General features: G+C 44.3%; 2 protein-coding genes across 2 annotated transcripts; both read right to left on the reverse strand.

Annotated features, from left to right (window-relative positions):
* Positions 1-1,521: 1,521 nt before the first annotated feature.
* On the reverse strand, positions 1,522-6,701 carry LOC110526437 (mucin-2). The gene is made up of 8 exons (XM_021607423.2): positions 6,549-6,701; positions 5,636-5,739; positions 4,885-5,347; positions 4,619-4,720; positions 4,501-4,537; positions 4,330-4,401; positions 2,235-4,202; positions 1,522-2,137 (listed from the first exon to the last, which is right to left on the reverse strand). Exons 1-8 carry the CDS (start codon positions 6,645-6,647, stop codon positions 2,040-2,042), a joined length of 2,943 nt encoding a protein of 980 aa, XP_021463098.2. The 5' UTR covers positions 6,648-6,701; the 3' UTR covers positions 1,522-2,039.
* Positions 6,702-7,414: 713 nt separating this feature from the next.
* On the reverse strand, positions 7,415-21,324 carry LOC110526438 (transcriptional repressor CTCF). Its single transcript, XM_021607424.2, has 13 exons — positions 21,099-21,324; positions 19,184-19,465; positions 18,874-19,065; positions 18,360-18,717; positions 17,815-17,985; positions 14,702-14,835; positions 14,475-14,595; positions 12,366-12,515; positions 12,084-12,244; positions 11,679-11,861; positions 8,994-9,129; positions 8,711-8,863; positions 7,415-8,497 (listed from the first exon to the last, which is right to left on the reverse strand). The coding sequence occupies exons 2-13, from the start codon at positions 19,454-19,456 to the stop codon at positions 8,217-8,219; spliced, it is 2,313 nt and encodes a 770-aa protein (XP_021463099.2). The 5' UTR covers positions 19,457-19,465; positions 21,099-21,324; the 3' UTR covers positions 7,415-8,216.
* Between the last annotated feature and the right edge of the window lie 246 nt (positions 21,325-21,570).

The raw sequence follows: 21,570 nt of genomic DNA on the forward strand, positions 1-21,570 counted from the left end.
CTCAGTCGGCCGGGTTTGGAACTCTGACATCCGGCCGACCTACACACACACACCTTCTAAACTTGGAACACAGGCCTTGCATGAAGTGTATGTACTAGATGCCTCATTACCCCAACAACATGCGCTTTTATCAGTGTTCTTCTTCTCCTCCTTTGGCTCTGTGCCATTACTCAGGATGACCTGCTCTATCCAGGACTCCAACTTAGTCCTCCTACCCCGAGTCATGGCCAAGCACCCTAAAACACTGGAGACAGGCATGTACAGAATAATGTGACAGTTGAGAGTTGATGGCACTAGTCCCTTATACTATTTTCAGTATACTAGCTAGTTACCTGTTATTACACTAACTGTGGTGACTATAATATCCATACACAGTTGTGGATTTATTAACTAGCTAAACATTGCAGTGAAAAGCCTCTCATGGTACTAACTTTCCCACACATAACTAGTTTACAAACTAAACTAAGATAAATTAGAACTAGGCCTAGCTAATAGAATAGATCATATCGAGAAAACATCAATACCAACTTTAACGTTACTTAGCTAGCTTTGTTGTGAACTGTACGGCGAAGTCTTCCTCCTACTCATGTGACAGGAAACTTAGCTGCTTACCCCTAACGTTAGCTAGCTACTGTAGATCCCCTAGGTCAGTGGTTCATAACCTTTTTTTAGTTACTGTACCACCAACTGAATTTTGCTTTGCCCGGAGTACCCCTGAAGTACCCCCTCATGTGCATTTGGTCTTATGTGTCTACTCAATTACCACCCCTGGTTGGGAACCACTGCCCTAGGTCGTCATGTCGTTTAGATTTACACTATTACATTTGGGAACAGCGGCAATTATATATTGCAACTCACCTGATAGTAAAACAACGACAACCACCTTTGAGTCTGATTGAATGTAGCGGTTCCACTGACTGATGTTACTTTATTTACGTTCCGTTGGGGAACCTTTCCAAAGCAAATGGTTCCCACTGCAATCCCCTATCATGGGAAACACTGTTCACGCCATTTCGATACCGAAGTGTGTCCTGTCCCACTGCACACGCACACGTTATATTCCTTTCCTTGTCCATTCATGACCCCTTATCTAAAATGTCTGTATTAAAGCACTTGTGGGGAACACCTGTATAGTCCCTTCATCTACCCTTAAAAAAATAAAGGAGATGAGGAAATTATGTCTATAGGAGTAACTTATTGGGAGCAACATCCCCTAGTGTAATTGCTCCCCTCTGTCTGCCCTTGACAATTTGTCCTTGGAGACAGGTGATGGCCAGATATGGTTCTGCAACCACATATTACCTTAATCAATCCAATAATTTCTGTCCGTCAAGGTGTATCGTTGAGGGCATATGGGAATAGGGCAATGATTCACTCTGGTACTACCATGAAGAAACACTTCTATCTCTCCCCTTCCACCAACTTTTGTCATACATCTCTGGTTTAGGCTTAGTTATAGACATTCGAAAGAGACTGGGAGCTAGGAACTAACAGACGGACTGAAACATGATGAAGACATCATGACATTATGAATATTCCTTTTAATTATACTGTGTCTCATATCCATCTATTGTAAACATATTTCACCACAGTTGATGTATTACATAATCATGCAATGCAAATGTAAACATGGTTGAGAAAAAAAAGGACACGTTGCTGGGTCAGTCCATTTGTGTCACACAGAGGGGGTCTCAGTTCTTTGGTCCGATGTTCCACCCTCTGCGGTTTTCTGCTGTGATGTGGTCCCTGTACTCAGTTCCATGGACTGTCCCCCCATTTATTTTACTGTGGTCTCCCCTGCCTCTATCACAGTAGTTGGTCCCTTGTTTGACTTGCTCTCTACCACCTCCTTAGTTTTTAACTATTTTTCATCTGACACATTGCTCCCTCCTTCCCTCTTTTTATCCCCATCCTTTTTACACAACTCTCTTTCTTCATTTGATTTGTTCCCTTCTACTCCCTGCCTCATTATCTCATCTACCTTCTGCAGACCCTCCTCCTCTTTTATGGTTTTGCATATGTTGTGCGCCAATGATTTGTTATTTTTCTTTCTCTGTGGCCCTCCTGACATCTTCTTCCTTGCTATGTTTCTCTTCTGTCTCCTTGTTCCTCTCTACCCTCTCAGCATCCAGGTCATCTGTAGGAGAGGAAAGGGAGGGACAAAATGTTATTTTCAACAGGTTAATTCCAAATTTCAAGCAATATTATTATTACTATTGAACGCACACACTTACTTGTACCCTTAGTCATGGACAGCAGTCCCATTGCAGGATTAAGGCTAATTCTCTCCTCAGGTAATGGTTGAATAGTATTAGTTGGTGTAGGGCTAGCAGAGTTAGTGGGTGTTGGACTGGAAGAGTTAGTGGGGCTATGAGTAGAAGAGTTAGTGGGACTATGAGTAACATAATTAGTGGGGATTGAGATAGTGGTGTGTGTAGTAGAGTTAGTAGGTTTAGTGGTGTTGGTGGGATTTGAAGGGTTAGTGGGGGTGTTGGTAGTAGAGTTAGTGGGGTTGGGGCTACTGATGAGGACAGAAGAGTTAGTGGCAGTGGTGATATTAGAACAGCCTGTAGCGATAGTGGTGACGGGGCTAGAGTTAATGGGGGTGGGGGTAGTGGTCAGGCTAGTAGAGTTAGTTGGGATGGGACTTGTAGTGGTAGTAGTGGTGTGAGTAGAAGAGAATATGGGGGAGGAAATATTGGTGGAGTTAGTTGAGTGAGTGGCAGTGGGGATAGAAGTGACAGTGGGGGAGTGATTATTAGAGATAATGGGAATCGGACTGCTAGGGATAGTAGCAGTGTAAGCAGCACAGTTAGTGGAAGTGGAGCTGGTAGAGGAAGTAGGGATAGGACTAGTAGAGTTAGTGGGGCTTGAGGTAGAAGTGAAGTTGACAGAGTTAGTTGCGCTGGTATTGTGAGTTCCGGTTTGGGTAGCGTTGGAGTCTGTGGAGTTTATGGAGATATGGGTAGGAGTGGAAGCACCATTTATAGAATTAAGGGTCGAGGTTGTTATAGTAGCAGCAGGAGATGGAGGTGGGGTAACTGAATTAGTAATTAGGGTAGTGGGGGTGGGACACAGAGAGGTAGTGGGACACAGATAGTTAGTGGGGGTGGGACACAGAGAGGTAGTGGGGGTGGGAGTAGAAGTGTTGTTGCCAGCAGAAACAATTATGGAGATGGGAGTATTTAGTGTTGGAGTTGTCGAGTCAGTAGAAGTTGAGGCAGTAGTATCAGTAAGGGTAGGGGTAGAAGCATTAGTGATGGGGGTTGTTGATGTATGGGTATCAGTATTAGTGTTAACAGGTGTTGGGGCAGTAATGCTTGTAATGGTGATCGTGACTAGATTAGAGATGGACGACGCAGAGGTGGTTGGGGTGGTGGAGTCAGTGGAGGCAGGGGGAGTTGGGGTGGGGGTAATAGTGGGGATAGAGTCAAAGTTCATGTCAGTAGGGGGGTTGGAAGTTGTAATATTCATAGGGCCAGATGTAGTTGTGATGGAGGTATTGGTAGTGGTTGTGGCAGGGTTAGTACTGGAGATGAAGGTGGTGGTGTTGGGGGTGGGTGCTGTAATATTGATAGGGGTAGGTGCAGACATTGTAGAGGGGATGATGTCATTGGGGATTGAATTAGAGGAAGTAGCAGTAGTAGAAACGGGGATGGAAGAGTTAGTGGGATCTGGGACAGGGGAGGGAATGATGTTGTCAGTGAGAATATAAGAGTTTGTGGGATCTGGGACAGGGGAGTGAATGATGGTGTCAGTGAGAATATAAGAGTTTGTGGGATCTGGGACAGGGGAGGGAATGATGGTGTCAGTGGGAATAGAAGAGTTAGTGGGATCTGGGACAGGGGAGGGAATGATGGTGTCAGTGAGAATAGAATAGTTAGTGGGATCTGGGACAGGGGAGGGAATTATGGTGTCTGTGGGAATAGAAGAGTTAGTGGGATCTGGGACAGTGATGGGAATAGTGGTGTCAGTGGGGATAGGTTTAGAACTGGTAGGGGTATCAGTGATACTAGGGGTGGGGTCTGTGGGGGAACATGCTTCTCCTTCCTGTATTTGGGATAGGTCATTCTCAGGGGTGAGATGACCGGAGATAGTGGGAGGTGGGGTTGGGCCTCGCTTAATTATTGGCTTAGGAGGCACAGCAGGTTTCCCAGCTGACTCATGTGCGGACACACTCTGTCGGACCGCTCGTCTCGTATCTAAAGAGAAAGAAGATGAGCATAAGATACACAAAATTGTATACAATAACGTGTGTTTGTGTGTGTGTGTGTGTGTGTGTGTGTGCGTGTTTGTCTGCATGAGTGTATTTGTGCATGTGTGTGTTACCTGATGAGGTGGACATGGTCCGGGGCTTCATAAATGTGGGTGGGGGCTCAGGTTTATTATCGATGATAGTGCCTGAAACCGAGACAGAAAATGAAGGAAAACACACATCCATTACCACACACAGACTTGCACATATACTCTAGCAAGTGTTATATGAGTAAAAGGACTTACCCTCTGATTCAGCTTTTTTCATCTCTCCCTCCTGACTCTGTAGAATGGAATAAGAAGTTTTATGTTTTCCATATAGACACACAACCACATACACACTCAGATAAATGCACATACACACCTGTGTCTCTCCTGGCTGAGCTTTGGACACACCAATACGTTGTAGCATGAGCTGGAGGCGCTGCTCAAAGCCATGATGGCTGTCAGATGAGTGTTTCTGAAACTAACCAGAACCAAGGAGAAGCAGTCAGTGCCGATAAGACCAAACTAAAGAATGCTCAAAATAAAAGCAAAAACAATCCTTTCATAGGCAGTGTAGAATTTACCAAATTGCTTTAACCCATCAAATTGTTTCAAAGGGTCGGTTGAACACATTTGAACATCTACCTTCCCTTGTGCAGTGTTCTTGGTGTTCCCAGTGTTGGCTGCGGATCCAGAGAGCAGAATGAGAGACTGTGACTTCCCCTCTCTTAGCGCACGACGGGGTAGAGCCTCACCCCTCAGTGGAGTGGGACCATCAGGAGGGGTTTCTGCTTCCACTGGATCTCCTGTCACAAAGCTGTCATCCACACTCTCCTTCTCTTTCACTTTTTCATTCTCCTTCACTTGATCTTTTTCAGCTCTGGTGGCCTCCCTAAGAGGCCGAATTAGGTCGGCGATGGAGGTCTTCTTGGCCTTCCCCTCTTGGCTTCCCTCTGATTTCACAGCCCTCCGCTTTTTAAGGGTGAAGAACTCGCCCAGCTTCCTCCGTAGGGTTCTGGAAGGGGCGGGGCAAGGGGCGGCGCTAGCAGGCGCTACTTCCACTTCCTGTTCAGTAATGGGAGGTTCCTCAGACTCATTCTGTGTTTTCCTGGAGGAAGAGTCAGAGTAGCACAGGATCAGCATGTGTGTGTTTGTCAATCATAGGGCCCAAGTTTTTCCTGGCCATGTGGCCTGAGCTGGACAAGCTAGGGCCTGCATGCAGGTAATGTGGTCAGGAAAATGTTATACTTATGTACTTATTGTAGGTTGTTATGAATATGAGCATCTCATAAATTACTCAAATTTAAATAGGTTTATTGTGAGCTGGTTAAGATGTGTTGGGGATGAGATAGTGAAGTGTCAGATTATCTAAAAATGAGTTTGGTCAGATACTCACACGGTGTCGACAGGAAGGACTCTCTTAGTAAAGAACTCTTCAACTCCCTCATCAACTCGCCCCATGTGATTAGGGACTCCATTTTCATTGTCAACCACTGATTCCTGTGTCACACCCATGCATACACGCACAGAGAAAGACATGTGTTTTACGACATCTGTGATTATTAGGTGTTTGTGTGTGAGAATGTGTGTGAATGCAGTTAGACTACCAGAGAAATAGAAAGCAAAAGGGTTTCCAATTCGTGGAAAGAGTGCTATGTTGGATATCAGGTTACTGAGAGCAGTTTACTTCATATAGCACATAGTAATTATTACATAAAATTGTCACCTCATGGGCTCAGACTTCCCTGACACACAGAATATACACATCAACACCTCATATATCCCCTAGATCTACATTATCAGACTACCATTGGTATGTACAATTACCAATGACTGACTCAGAAAACCATTAATACCCTATGATGTCATCTCCTGTGGCACTAAGGCTGCCCATGTGATTAGGTTTGGTTTAGTTCATCCAACAAAACCAGCATTACATGTGCAACTCTGACCGTGACTGATACAGTACCAATGGCAGGCATACAATGGATAAGGTGATGATGGCTAAAGTAGAGAAAATTCACACATACCTACCAAGAAAAAGCCCACCAGCTTCAGACGAAGCATTATATAGCCCTAGAAATTAGCCACATACAATCACAATCCTATACACAAAGGCAATCCCCCCAAACAAACACTATTAGTGTTGAATATGCAAGCAGCTGGTTGCTGTTGCGATACAAGTACCTTGAATCAAGCAGGCACCAGGCATCTTCCCTCCATCCCTCCCTCTCCCCACTGTACCCTATCACATCTCCCCTCACCATTATGCCTCTACACAGCACCCATATTTTTCCATCCCTCTGTACCTGTAGTCTGCTGGGGCGGAGGTGTTGGTTTTGTCGGTGTGGTCTAGGTCTGCTGCGGGTGTAGTGCCTCAGCGCCGGCCCGCCCAATGGAAGCTCCATAAGGGGAGACACAGCACTCCGTTGTCGTGGTGCTCTGTTGCCAAGGCACGGTTGCTAAGAGCACCAGCAGCAGTATTCACTGCCTCCACCAAGGTAGGAGGGGCCAAGCTGAGCTAGACTGACAGATTTGACAACAAGGGACCTCGCCTTTCTACTCCCCCCCCCCTTCCTCTGAAAGCGTGAGGAAGACCAAAAGAATAAGACAGAGAAAGAATGGAGTAATTTAGAGCTTGTGTTAGAGGGAGAGTGGTGCAGGTGCACAAGGCAGTCTAGCATATATTAATTTATAATATAAATTAAGGTTCTTCATGGAACTGACCAAAATGCAGGAAGGGAACAATATGTGCTAAAATTACAAATTAATAATTTATTTTACATGGATGGGTTATAGAAAATGATTGGTGATCTAGGCAATGGGTTTCTGGTGTGTAAATCTCCAAGAAGTGATTCAAATATCAAGCAAAGAAAAACCAGGGAGGGGACTAAAATTGTGTTTTAATGAAGCACTCAATATCAGAGGGCAGATCCTCTGAAAGAAATTCAACAGGAACAACCAAAATAGTCTAGTTCACCTACTACTCCAAACAGGTTTCTAAAAAGAGACTTGTGGGCATAAGCCTTCTGTCAGAACCATGTAGCAGATAAATAGGGCAGATTATACTCTAGTGTAAACATGATCAAACATCCTATAGTGTCTATATTTCAGTACTACATGCCATACTAAATTAGCCTAATAACGGCTGAAACTCAAGCAAATTGACTCATGACAGGTTGATCTTTTTTTATTTGTATTATTGGCTGTACAGTCAAACATTCTCCCACCCCTCCAATCATATCTTGCCATTCAAGCCCCCTAGCATTTAATTTTGATGGTACAAAAGAAAAAAGCATTAAACCAAAAAACAAATAAATTCTAAAAGCTTTAATTAACAAGAGCAAGGTATTGTGTTTCATTTGAAAACAGCATCACATTTTGTAAAAGCAGAATATTTCAGGTCCTCCTACCCCCCTAACCTTTGACCCCCGAACAGCTAATTCCATGGGTGAGAGCACATGATAATTGTTTTTAGACGGACAACAGAGCACAAGAAGAGGGCCAACATGAAGAGATCAAATGTGGGCCAAAATATGCAACAGAGAAGGCATTCTGGAGGGCATATAGAACATAATTGATAGCAGAATGAGCACATGATTTGACATAAGACATCATCATGATGTAAAACACCTCCCTCTCCTTACATCTTTTCCAGTGACAACAGTCTGCATAATGTTATCCAGATTCTGTATACAAACATAATTCAACATGAGGGTGTCAGGAGTTTCGCAGTGGGATATAGATAGAGATCGCAAGAGAGAAAAATAAGCTCTTAAAAAAATAGAATGGGCTAAAGGTATCTTTAGACATGTCCCAGGCATTATCATCAACATCAGAGAAAGATCTCAGGTTATAACTGGGGTGTGCATGTGTGGTATACGTGTATGTTTGATAGTGGGTACAATGGGGTGTATGTTAGTGTACAGATAGGGGACACTTTGTATTGTTAGATGTAGACAGAGACTTCGTCTTCATCACCGGTCCATCATACTGAGAATCATTTCAGGAGTGAGGTCACCATTGGGGGGACCCTCTGTGACAGACAGTGCCATTTCCTGCACCACCTCCTCCCCCTGGAGTGACTCTTCTACCTGATTGGCAGGTTCTCCTTTGGCATGCTCCACCTCTACTGCTGGCTCCTCATCCTCGACAGCTTCTTCCTCCTGGCTCGCCTGCTCGGCTTTCATCTCTTTCTTCACGATGATGTCATCCACCTCGCCTGTGGCCTCATCCTCCACCCGGATGATTGCCGCCGCTGAGGGAAGAAGACAACCACTTTTACACATCTGTCCAGCTGTTTTGGGACTTTTGAGTCCCTCGGGTACTGATTAGTGATCTGCACCTGATTAAATATGTGAAGGCCAAAGTATTCACTCGATGCTATGTCTGCATGAAAAGTGATTCCTTCAAGAAATTAAGTAGGGAGGGTGGTATTTTTATTCCAACAAGGTACCAGAGTGACACTCACTTGGGGCAGGTTTGGCCTTGGGAGGTCTTCCACGTTTCCTCTTGGCTGGCGGGCCAACAGGGGCAGGGACAGGGACCACCGGTGGTGCCTGCTCCACCTCAATCTCAGCTAGCAGCTCCTCCTCCTCTTCCTCAATGTCATCCAGCTCAGGCTCTGTGGAAGAGAGGAACAAGAAAAAACGGATTTTAGCGATGTACTCTTAAGGTGCATAGTAAACAATATTACATGATATTGTTGCATTGCATGTATAAGAACAATAAAGTGAACTGTGACTTGGTCGTACCGGTGTCGTCATTGTCGTCATCCCGTCTGGAGCGCATCTTCCTCTTCCTGCCGCGGCGGTCTTTCTTGGGCGGGGTTCCGTTCTCATCGCCGGTGTTCTCTCCGTTACAGTTCTCTGCGTGACGCAGCATGGTGTTCTGAGGAGCAAAGAGTCATATACAGTGCCTTCAGAAAACAGTGAGATAGTCAATGGGCTGGATGATTCTCTTCATCACTCATCTTGAAAAAATGTATACTAAAACCACGCAAATAAACCATTAACATAATGAAAAAAATCTAATGATTTATTGAAATAGCATGGGCGACCTAGAAAAACTAATTTGTACAATTTAAGGCCATGTGGCAAATGCAGGTATTAGGGGGTGAGCATGTGGGTCTGGGCAGATGAGATGTTGTTGTTCGTATGTGTATGTTTAACTGGTTTAAAAAGAATAATGGAAAATGGAAGAAATCAAAAAATTTAAACAGGGATTCATACCCGTTGACTTATTCCACTTTGTTGTGTTACAGCCCTAAATTCAAAATGGATTAAATAGATTCTCTCGCACCCATTTAAACACAATACTCCATAATGACAGAGTGAAAACATGTTTAGAAATGTTTGCACATTTAAAGATAAATACAGAAATCTCATTTACATAAGTATTCACATCCCTTTGGTATGACACTCCAAATTGAGCTCATGTACATCCAATTTCCTTTGATCATACTTGAGATGTCACTACAACGTGATTAGTCCACCTGTGACTAATTAAATTGTTTGGGCATGATTTAGAAAGAAACACCCGTCTATATATGGTCCCACAGTTAACAGTGCATGTCAGAGCAGAAACTATACCATGAACTCCAAGGAACAATCAGAATTGTGATGAGACATCTGGGAAGGGTATAAAACCATTTCTAGAGTGTTCAAAGTTTCAAAGAGCACAGTGGTCTCCATCATCGGGACATTGTAAAAATACGGAACTACCCAAACTCTGCCTAGAACTGAGCAACCATGCAAGAAGGACCTTGGTCAGGGAGGTGACCAAGAACCCAATGACCACTGACAGAACTACAGAGTTCCATGGCTAAGATGGGAGAATCTGCCAGAAGGACAACAGTATATACAGCACTTCCCCAATCTGGGCTTTATGGGAGTGGGCAGACGGAAGCCATTACTGAGATAAAGGCACCAGCATGCCTGGAGTTTGCAAAAAGGCACGTGAAAGACCATAAGTCAAAAGATTGTGGTCTGATAAACAATTTAACTGTTTGGTCTGAATGCAAAGCACTATGTTTGGAGAAAACCAGGCACAGCTCATCACCCCTTCAACACCATCCCTACCGTGAAGCATGGATGTGGCAGCATCATGCTATGGGGATGTTTTTCAGTGGTAGGGACTGGGAGACTGGTAGGAAGAGGGAACAATGAATGGAGGCAAATAAAGACAAATCATTGATGAGAACCTGCTTCAGAGTGCAAAATGACCTCAGAGACTGGGGTGAAGATTTACGTTCCAACTGAAAAATGACCAAGCATACAGCCAAAGGAACGCTGGAATGGCTTCAGAACAAGAATGTGAGAGTCCTTGACGGGCCCAGTGAAAGCCCAGACACGAATCCCATTGAAAACCGGTGGAAGATTGCTGTTCACCGCGCTCCCCATCGAACGTAAAGATAGCCTTTAAAAAGCAACGATTCCCTTTGAAAAACATCGATTCCCTTTGAAAAACACCACGTGGCCCCGATGAGTCAGAAACTAGCGTCAAAATTATTATTACAAGTGTAAACATGATAATTTGGGACAAAGTCAGTCGTCTAAAACATTCATGCATCACAACGGGTAAATTAAGATTGTTTTGATCTGACAATGTTCATTTGCCCACTATGGGATGAACAGCTGCAGTGATTGCACTCAATCCAATAGCATAGACAGTGTGACAGACCTGCTCAACAGCTCCGAATGTTCACATAAAACACCCTGAAAAAAAAATGTTTGCTTGAGAAATACTGCACCAAACACCTTAGTTAGAAACAAAATTGTGTAAGCAAAACATCCTTGGCAAAAACATACAAATTATTTACAGAATGGGTTATGTTAGATGTATTCAGCGACTCATGATGGACAATCAATTAACCAAATGCAGAATTGGTCAGGAAAGACTGAAATCTCATTTTTAATAAGCAACAGAAAAAACACCTGACAATTGGCGTGTTCAGTGGCTCTTTAACAGAGCTTGAGAAGATCTGGAAGAAATGTGAGAACATTCCAAATCCAGAAGGTGATACCCAAGACGACTCATAAAGCTGCAATAGCTGCAAAAGGTGCTTCTACAAGGTATTGACTCAGAGGTGTAAATACTTATGGAAATGAGATATTTCTGTATTTAATTTACAATATATTTGGAAAAATTTCTAAAAACATGTTTTCACTTTGTGATTATGGGTATTGCGTGTAGATGGGTGAGAGAAAAAAATATTTTGAAATCAGGCTGTAAAACTAAATGTGGAAGAAGTCAAGGGGTATGAATACTTTCTGAAGGCACTAAGACCACAACACACTGTGGAGCATCTAGGCTTCAATCCTCCCCAACCTGGTGGGAGGGTGTGTTTTTTGAGTGTCCTGTATCCTGCTCAGGAGGGTATGCATTTGGATGTGAATGAGTCCTTTAGCCTGCAGTGTGGATGTGTGTTGTTCCCTTACCCTGCGAGTAAAGGTCTTGCCACACTTGCTGCAGACGAAGGCAGTGGGGATGAAGTTGGGATCATGGTAACGTTTGAAATGCATGTCTAGTAGCTGCTTCTGCCGGAAAGTTTTCTCACATTGGCTGCAGGCGTACGGCTTCTCCCCTGTGTGTGTGCGTCTGTGCATGATCATGTGACGCTCCTAGGGGTCAGAGGTTATACATAGGACAGTCAGTGAATACACCGAGGTCTAGAATAGTTTCCAGCTGATTCCAAACATATCCATGGGAGGCATCTCAATTGTCTAAAGTGGCCTCTTCTCCTCATCTCTGAGATTGATGATGGCAAATATCTGGTGGATCTCCACCATTTCAAATCAGGGAAGATTGTGAGGAAACAAGTAGAGGTGGTCTCTTTCATGTACCTGTCTGCAGCAATAGTCACACTGGTCGCACTTGAAGCGCTTCTCGTTCTTGTGGGATTTCTGGTGCTGGATGAGCGCGTAACGCTCGTGGAACATAGCGTCACAGTAACGACACTTCCTGCCCATCTCCATGAACGAATGCTGCTTCCGCAAGTGCACACCTGAGAGTGAAAAAGGAAGGAAGGGATAATCCAAATGTAAGGAACACAGACTGATTCACTCAAGGTTACAAGACCGTATTTCAGCAGAGGAGATATGACTGTGCACAAGCGAGTCGCTTACCCAGGTCGCTCTTGCGGGCGATGACTGTGTCACAGTGGGGGCAGTGGAATTTGGCCACATTCTCTGTGTGCTTCTGCAGGATGTGCATCTTCATGGTGCCGCTCTGCGTGAAACGAGCATGGCAGATGTAGCACTCATATGGCTTCTCACCTGCCAGAGAGAGGGACGCTTTATTAGGTTGTATGTGAGGCAGATACACGTGTGTGTGTGTGTATATATAAACTTAGCAAAAAAAGAAATGTCCTCTCACTGTCAACTGCATTTACTTTCAGCAAACTTAACATGTGTAAATATTTGTAGACCCCACTCTCCGATCCAACAGGTCCCAGACGTGCTCAATGGGATTGAGATCCGGGCTCTTCGCTGGCCATGGCAGAACATGGACATTCCTGTCTTGCAGGAAATCACGCACAGAACGAGCAGTATGGTTGGTAGCATTATCATGCTGGAGGCTCATGTCAGGATGAGCCTGCAGGAAGGGTACCACATGAGGGAGGAGGATGTCTTCCCTGTAACGCACAGCATTGCGATTGCCTGCAATGACAACAATCTTAGTCCGATGATGCTGTAACACATCGCCCCAGACCATGACGGACCCTACACCTCCAAATCGATCCCGCTCCAGAGAACAGGCCACGGTGTAAGGCTCATTCCTTCGATGATAGCTAAACAACGTGCCATTGGAACACAGGAGAGGAGGTTGCTGATAATGGGTCTCTGCCTATGTAGATATTCTGCCGTTTCCAGCTACAATAGTCACTTACAATGTAGACATTGTTAATGTTGTATTTCTGATCAATGTTATTTTAAATGGACGAAAAATTAGCTTCTTTCAAAAACAAGGACATTTCTTAGTGACCCCAAACTTTTGAACGGTAGTGTGAAAATAAATAAATATATATTCACACAAACAAAAGTATGTGGTCACCCCTTCAAATTAGCGGATTGGGCTAATTAAGCCACACTCGTTGCTGACAGGTGTATAAAATTGAGCACACCGCCATGCAATCTCCATAGACAAACACTGGCAGTAGAATGGCCTGAAGAGCTCAGTGACTTTCAATGTGGCACCGTCATTTTATTTATTTAACTAGGCAAGCCAGTTAGCATCAAATTCTTATTTACAATGACGGCCTACCCCGGCTAAACCCGAATGACACTAGACCAATTGTGCACCGCCCCATGGGACTCCCAATCATGGCCGGGTGTGATGCAGCTGAAATGCAGTGCCTTAGACCGCTGCGCCACTTGGAAGCCTCCTTTCCAACAAGTGAATTTGTCAAATTTCTCCCCTGCTAGAGCTGCCCCGGTCAACTATAAGTACTGTTATTGTGCATTGGAAACGTCTAGGAGCAACAAAGGCTCAGCCGCGAAGTAGTAGGCTTAACAAGCTCACAGAATGGAACCACCGAGTGCAGAAGCGCATAAAAGTAATCTGTCCTCGGTTGCAACACAATAACTGTTCGTCGGGAGCTTCATGAAATGGGTTTCCATGGCCGATCAACAGCACACAAGCCTAAGATCACCATGCACAATTCCAAGTGTCGGCTGAAGTGGTGTAAAGCTTTCTGCCATTTGACTCTGGAGCAGTGGAAACGCGTGTTCTGGAGTGATGAATCACGCTTCACCATCTGGCAGTCCGTCGGACGAATACAGGTTTGGCGGATGCTAGGAAAACACTACCTGCCCCAATGCATAGTGCCAATTGTAAAGTTAGGTGGAGGAGGAATAATGGTCTGGGACTGGTTTCCATAGTTAAGGCCCTAAGGGAAATCTTAACGCTACAGCATACAATGACAGTCAAGACGATTCTGTGCTTCCAACTTCGTGGCAACAGCTTGGGGAAGGCCCTTTCCTGTTTCAGCATGACAATGCCACAACATCAGTGCCCAACCTCACTAATGCGCTTGTGGAAAGCCTTCCCAGAAGAGTGGAGGCTGTTATAGCAGCAAAGGGGGGACCAACTCCATATTAATGCCCATGATTTTGGAATGACATGTTCGACGAGCAGGTGTCCATATACTTTTGGTCAAGTAGTGTAGCATCGAACAACAGAACTAAAATCAGGAATACTTGGGTGTAAGGCCGAGAGATAGGGGTGTGTGTTACCTGAGTGTGTCCTCATGTGTCTCTTCAGTTTGTAGGTATCTCGGCTGGCGTAGCTGCACAGACTGCACTGGAAGGGCCTCTCGCCTGTATGGGAGCGGATGTGTCTCTTCAGCTTACTCACCTGGGGCAAAGAGAGAGAGAAACATTTAAATAACATTCCAGTTATACATTGCAAATTAGTTCACAGCTAGATAACATGTAAAAATAGATCAGAGGTGCGTACTTACCTCCACACTGGCGTAGTCACACATGGAGCACTTGAAGGGTTTCTCGAATGTGTGTTTGTAGCGACGATGACGCACCAGCTCTCCACTGGTCACAAATGCCATGTCACAATCTTGGCATTTATGAGGACGAGTGCCTAAAACAGAGAGGGCAGTGGCAATAGTTAACATAAGTAACACTCACCCTATCCATTCAATAAGGATACAGTGCCTTGCGAAAGTATTCGGCCCCATTGAACTTTGCGACCTTTTGCCACATTTCACGCTTCAATCATAAAGATATAAAACTGTATTTTTGTTGTGATGAATCAACAACAAGTGGGACACATTCATGAAGTGGAACAACATTTATTGGATATTTCAAACTTTTTTAACAAATCAAAAACTGAAAAATTGGGCGTGCAAAATTATTCAGCCCCTTTACTTTCAGGGCAGCAAACTCTCTCCAGAAGTTCAGTGAGGATCTCTGAATGATCCAATGTTGACCTAAATGACTAATGATGATAAATACAATCCACCTGTGTGTAATCAAGTCTCCGTATAAATGCACTGGACTGTGATAGTCTCAGAGGTCCGTTAAAAGCGCAGAGAGCATCATGAAGAACAAGGAACACACCAGGCAGGTCCGAGATACTGTTGTGAAGAAGTTTAAAGCCGGATTTGGATACAAAAATATTTCCCAAGCTTTAAACATCCCAAGGAGCACTGTGCAAGCGATAATATTGAAATGGAAGGAGTATCAGATCACTGCAAATCTACCAAGACCTGGCCGTCCATCTAAACTTTCAGCTCATACAAGGAGAAGACTGATCAGAGATGCAGCCAAGAGGCCCATGATCACTCTGGATGAACTGCAGAGATCTACAGCTGAGGTGGGAGACTCTGTCCATAGGACAACAATCAGTCGTATATTGCACAAATCTGGCCTTTATTGAAGAGTGGCAAGAAGAAAGCCATTTCTTAAAGATATCCATAAAAAGTGTTGTTTAAAGTTTGCCACAAGCCACCTGGGAGACACACCAAACATGTGGAAGAAGGTGCTCTGGTCAGATTAAACCAAAATTGAACTTTTTGGCAACAATGCAAAACGTTATGTTTGGCGTAAAAGCAACACAGCTGAACACACCATCCCCACTGTCAAACATGGTGGTGGCAGCATCATGGTTTGGGCCTGCTTTTCTTCAGCAGGGACAGGGAAGATGGTTAAAATTGATGGGAAGATGGATGGAGCCAAATACAGGACCATTCTGGAAGAAAACCTGATGGAGTCTGCAAAAGACCTGAGACTGGGACGGAGATTTGTCTTCCAACAAGACAATGATCCAAAACATAAAGCAAAATCTACAATGGAATGGTTCAAAAATAAACATATCCAGGTGTTAGAATGGCCAAGTCAAAGTCCAGACCTGAATCCAATCGAGAATCTGTGGAAAGAACTGAAAACTGCTGTTCACAAATGCTCTCCATCCAACATCACTGAGCTCGAGCTGTTTTGCAAGGAGGAATGGGAAAAAATGTCAGTCTCTCGATGTGCAAAACTGATAGAGACATACCCCAAGCGACTTACAGCTGTAATCGCAGCAAAAGGTGGCGCTACAAAGTATTAACTTAAGGGGGCTGAATAATTTTGCACGCCCAATTTTTCAGTTTTTGATTTGTTAAAAAAGTTTGAAATATCCAATAAATGTCGTTCCACTTCATGAATGTGTCCCACTTGTTGTTGATTCATCACAAAAAAATACAGTTTTATATCTTTATGATTGAAGCGTGAAATGTGGCAAAAGGTCGCAAAGTTCAAGGGGGCCGAATACTTTCGCAAGGCACTGTAAATACAGTTGAAGTCAGAAGTTTACATACACCTTAGCCAAATACATTTAAACTCAGGTTCACAAATCCTGACATTTAATCCTAGTAAAAATTCACTTTCTTAGGTCAGTTAGGATCACTTTATTTTAAGAATGTGAAATGTCTGAATAATAGTAGAGAGAATGATTTATTTAAGTTTGTATTTCTTTTATCACATTCCCAGTGGGTCAGAAATTTTAATACACGCAATGCTACCAAATACTAATTGACTTTAAATGGTTTAACTTGGGTCATTTGTTTCAGGTAGCCTTCCACAAGCTTCCTACAATAAGTTGGGTGAATTTTGGACCATTCCTCCTGACAGAGCTGGTGTAACCGAGTCAGGTTGGTAGGCCTCCTTGCTCGCACACGCTTTTTCAGTTCTGCACACAAATTTTCTAGAGGATTGAGGTCAGGGCTTTATAATAGCCACTCCAACATCTTGACTTTGTTGTCCTTAAGCCATTTTGCCACAATGTTGGAAGTATGCTTGGGGTCATTGTCCATTTGGAAGACCCATTTGTGACCAAGCTTTGCCTTCCTGACATCTTGAGATGTTGCTTCAATATATCGACAATTTTTCCTTCCCTTCTTCATGAAGCCATCTATTTTGTGAAGTGCACCAGTCCTTCCTGCAGCAAAGCACCCCCACAACATGATACAGAACGCGTTACCTTCCTGAGCGGTATGACGGCTGCATGGTCCCATGGTGTTTATACTTGCGTACTATTGTTTGTACAGATGAACGTGGTACCTTCAAGCATTTGGAAATTGCTCCCAAGGATGAACTAGACTTGTGGAGGTCTACAATTTTTTTTCTGCGGTCTTGGCTGATTTCTTTTGATTTTCCCATGTCAAGCAAAGAGGCAGAGTTTGAAGGTAGGCCTTGAAATACATCCACAGGTACACCCCCAATTGACTCAAATTATGTCAACTAGCATATTATATAATTTTCTGGAATTTTCCAAGCTGTTTAAAGGCACAGTCAACTTAGTGTATGTTAACTTCTGATCCACTGGAATTGTGATACAGTGAATGATAAGTGAAATAACCTGTCTGTAAACAATTGTTGGAAAAATGACCTGTGTCATGCACAAAGTAGATGTCCTAACCGACTTGCAAAGACGACAGTTTGTTAACAAGAAATTTGTGGAGTGGTTGAAAAACGAGTTTTAATGACTCCAACCTAAGTGTTTGTAAACTTCCGACTTCAACTGTACATACATATTTTTTTAAACAGCCTGTGACTGAACATGTGAGTCTGTAGATACCTGTGTGTGTGTTGAGGTGGTTCCTCAGCAGTGTGACCGTTCTGAAGGCCCTCCCACACAGATGGCATTTGTGTGGCCTCTCATCTGTGTGGCTCTTCATGTGGCGGTCCAGGTTAGAGCGCCGGGGGCAGGTGTAGCTACACAGCTCACACTGGAACGTCTTCTTCACACCTGAGAGACAAAAGAGGTTATTAAACACATACAAAAATAGACTCAGCGAAATGACGTTGCCACGAGCAGCACCACAAATATTGAGACGAGCGAAATTCATGATGCCACGCTCACTGTGACACAGTGTTTGCACAGGCTCGCATCACGCTGTTAAGAGAGTGGTAGCCACGGGACCAAAACAGCACAGAAGTTGAGCCTTGCGCCTCAACGCTCATAGTTGTTGCGGAAATTGACCCACTATGCGTTCTACTTGCTGCATCTACGTCATCGCCGAGTCTCCCTTTAACACACACAGATCTCCTCCCCACACCCCAAAAGAGGGGTTGCCACATCCCCACTTAGACACAAAACTTGACCTTTCACACAACTCTGACCTTTCTTTTTTATCTTAGTGGGTTTGGGCGGCTTCATGTTGCCCACAACCTTCTCAGCATTGACCTCAGAGAGCATCCCCTCCTGCTGCTCCTCCTCAAAGTCATACACAGACACGTCCATGTCTCGCTCCCCCTCCCCATAACGCAGGCGGCTCTTCTTGCCCTTCTTCCCCTTGCGGATGCCAGCAGTTGGTTGGTAATCTGGGTCTTTTGACCATGTCTGGTCCTCTACTTGGGGCTCAGCTTCCTCCTCCTCCTCCTCCTCCTCCCCATGGATCACCTGGAGCTCATCCTGGGCTGCCTGCAGTTCTTCCTGCTCAACTGTCTCCACCTCTCCATTCGCCCCCACCTTCACCACCTACACCAGACAAAAACAATTTGCCAGGAAGGAGTTAGAGTTGTATTATAGTCAGTGCATGTCACCAGAGCCTTCAGGCCAAAGTGTGTATAGAAACATTAAGCAGGATATTAAAATTCTTGTTTAAAGTGTGTGTGTAGTTGAGTAGCATCCGACCTGGAAGCCCTCGGGCAGAGGGAGGGTGTGGCAGATCACTGGCTCTGCCTCAGTATTGCCTGCTGAGGCGTCAACGAAGCTGGCCTGGAGCTCTTCCACGGTGGCTGTAGTGACAGGGACCTGCACCAGCTGCAGCTGTCCAAGCCCCAGCGCTGCACTCGTCTGATCCATGTTCCCCTCCATGTTCACCACCTAAAGTCAAGACACAGTCAGGGTCAGTCAGTTCTCTGAATAATTTATGCCTACAAGTTTGGCTTACAAGGAATATCTTACAAACCTCTCTCAACGTAAACTAACAAATCACACTAACCTGCAGGGTGATGATCTGTCCCTCGTCTCCCCCGGTGACCGTCACTGTTCCGCCCCCTTCAAGGACCTCAGTCTTCATCTGTAGCAGGGCAGGGTCAAGGGTCGAGTCCAGGGTGTCCATCACCATCATTTCAACATTCCCCGTCACATCTTGGGGTGCCACACCCCCCTCCATCAGGGAAGCATCTGCAGTCTGGAGCAGCTCTGCTCCCTCCCCACTGTCCTGGAGACCCTCGACCTGAGCGGTCTCAATGGAAACGACTTCACCCTCCATAGAAACGACCTGATAACACCAGAAGAATTTTTAAAGAAATAACTTTGAAGCATAGTGGTTAGAGCGTTGGACTAGTAACCGGAAGGTTGCAAGTTCAAATCCCCAAGCTGACAAGGTACAAATCTGTCGTTCTGCCCCTGAACAGGCAGTTAACCCACTGTTCCTAGGCCGTCATTGAAAATAAGAATTTTTCTTAACTGACTTGCCTAGTTAAATAAAGGTAAAATCAAAAGAAATAAAAAAAGCATGATACACTATATACACACAAAAGTATGTGGACACCCCTTCAAAATGACTGGATTCGGCTATTTCAGCCACACACTTTGCTGACAAGTGTATAAAATCGATGCGCACAGCCATGCAATCTCCATAGACAAACATTGTCAGTAGACAATTCTATACTTCCAACTTTGTGGCAACAGTTTGGGGAAGGCCCTTTCCTGTTTCAGCGATACATAAATGGTTTGTTGTGATCGTTGTGGAAGAACTTGACTGGCCTGCACATTGTCCTGACCTCAACCCCATCCCAAAGGTGTTTGATGAATTGGAAAGCCGACTGCAAGCCAGGCCTAATTGCCGAACACCTGCTGAATATTTTATTTTAATATTTTATCTTTAATCCTGCTTCTCTGTCTACCAACCATTTGACAAAAGTCCCAATAAAAAAAAACAGCTTTCCCAAAATAAGCAGATCATTTTTTATATATATATAAGAAACTCACTGATAAAAGGAACCTACCCTGTTCACCCTCATGTGTCTTGCCCCGGTATTGCCGATGTTTTTGTAACATTACCGTGCGGGTTATAGAGGGAGCTCGAGCTCTCATGACAAGTTTTAAATCGAAAGGCGGCTGTAGGCGGACCAGGCTGGCGCGATGGGACGTGGTGCGGATGATAGCTTCTGAAGAAGAAATCTACTCTCCGTGCTCGCAGACATATTTGGGCTACATATTAAGAGATGACTCTACATTCCCTCCTTCCGTGTTTACTCTCGGGAACCTTTGTGAAACGTTACCTAGTTACCGAGCCAACTTAACTAGAGCCCCATTTTGTGAAGCCGTAAAATAGCTTGAATCCATAGAAAGTATTATACAATTCGTGTTGATATATTAGAACCAAAGGATTGTTGTAGAACATCGACTAAAATAACTACCCATGCAGTAAATCTGAAATACTACAGAAGAGATTTATTGATTAGATTTTTTTTCTTCCGAAGTGTTGCACCGTGAGTGATTGGACACATTAAGGATGTTACATTGATACAACGTATACATCGACACAAAATTTAAACTCAATGTTAAGCTTTCGTTCTAGAACCCGGAGACGCAGGTTCTCTTCTCAAAAGAGGAAACAAAGGGCATGAGAAGATGGACGCCTGGCCTAAACAAGCCACTAAACATTAAGGCGTTTATAAAGCCATCTGTGCCTTAATAAGAAGCAATAGCAGTCCAAATACACTAATACGTTTAACAGAAGCTCTAACTTCTGGGTTATAAATGTTTTTAGTAAATTTCGATAACGATAGAGGGAGACAAACACCCCCCCGCCAGTCGCCTGGACCGCGAGCCCCACCGTGACACCTAGAGGCCGACGACAGCTCCTACAAAAATGCCCCCCTTCATCAGAGAAAGTGCCGTTTTACCTGCTCCTCGGTCTTCCTTTTTCTGGTAAATTTGCTTGAGCGCTCAGTGCTTGTTCGGTCTTCCTCTGGCAACGGTAGGGAAGATTGCCCTTGCGTCCCAGCGCTATTAATCCTCTAACGCTTTGACAGAGTTATCTCGACACAAAATGGTGGCCTCGAGCGAGCGAGTGTGCATGCGCAGACAGAGGCCCGACGGGAGAAGTGGGAGGGGGGTAGTGCAGCAGTTGTGTGGCAGTGACGTCTGAGCGCCAGTTTTGAATTCCAGGGTTCGTGGGCGTGGTTCTGGGTGAACAGTTGTTTCCACATGACAAAAAAAAGTTGTATTTTTTCTATAATTAGTTTGCGTTACCTTAATAGGGATATATTTCACTATGAAAATAAAAAATATTTCAAGACTACCATGCAACCACAGCATAAATGCATGCTTGTAAGAATAGTTTGTGAAAGACGTTGCTTTCATTATATAACAAAT

Source organism: Oncorhynchus mykiss, chromosome 6 (genome assembly GCF_013265735.2).
Source record: "Oncorhynchus mykiss isolate Arlee chromosome 6, USDA_OmykA_1.1, whole genome shotgun sequence".
NCBI lineage: Eukaryota > Metazoa > Chordata > Actinopteri > Salmoniformes > Salmonidae > Oncorhynchus > Oncorhynchus mykiss.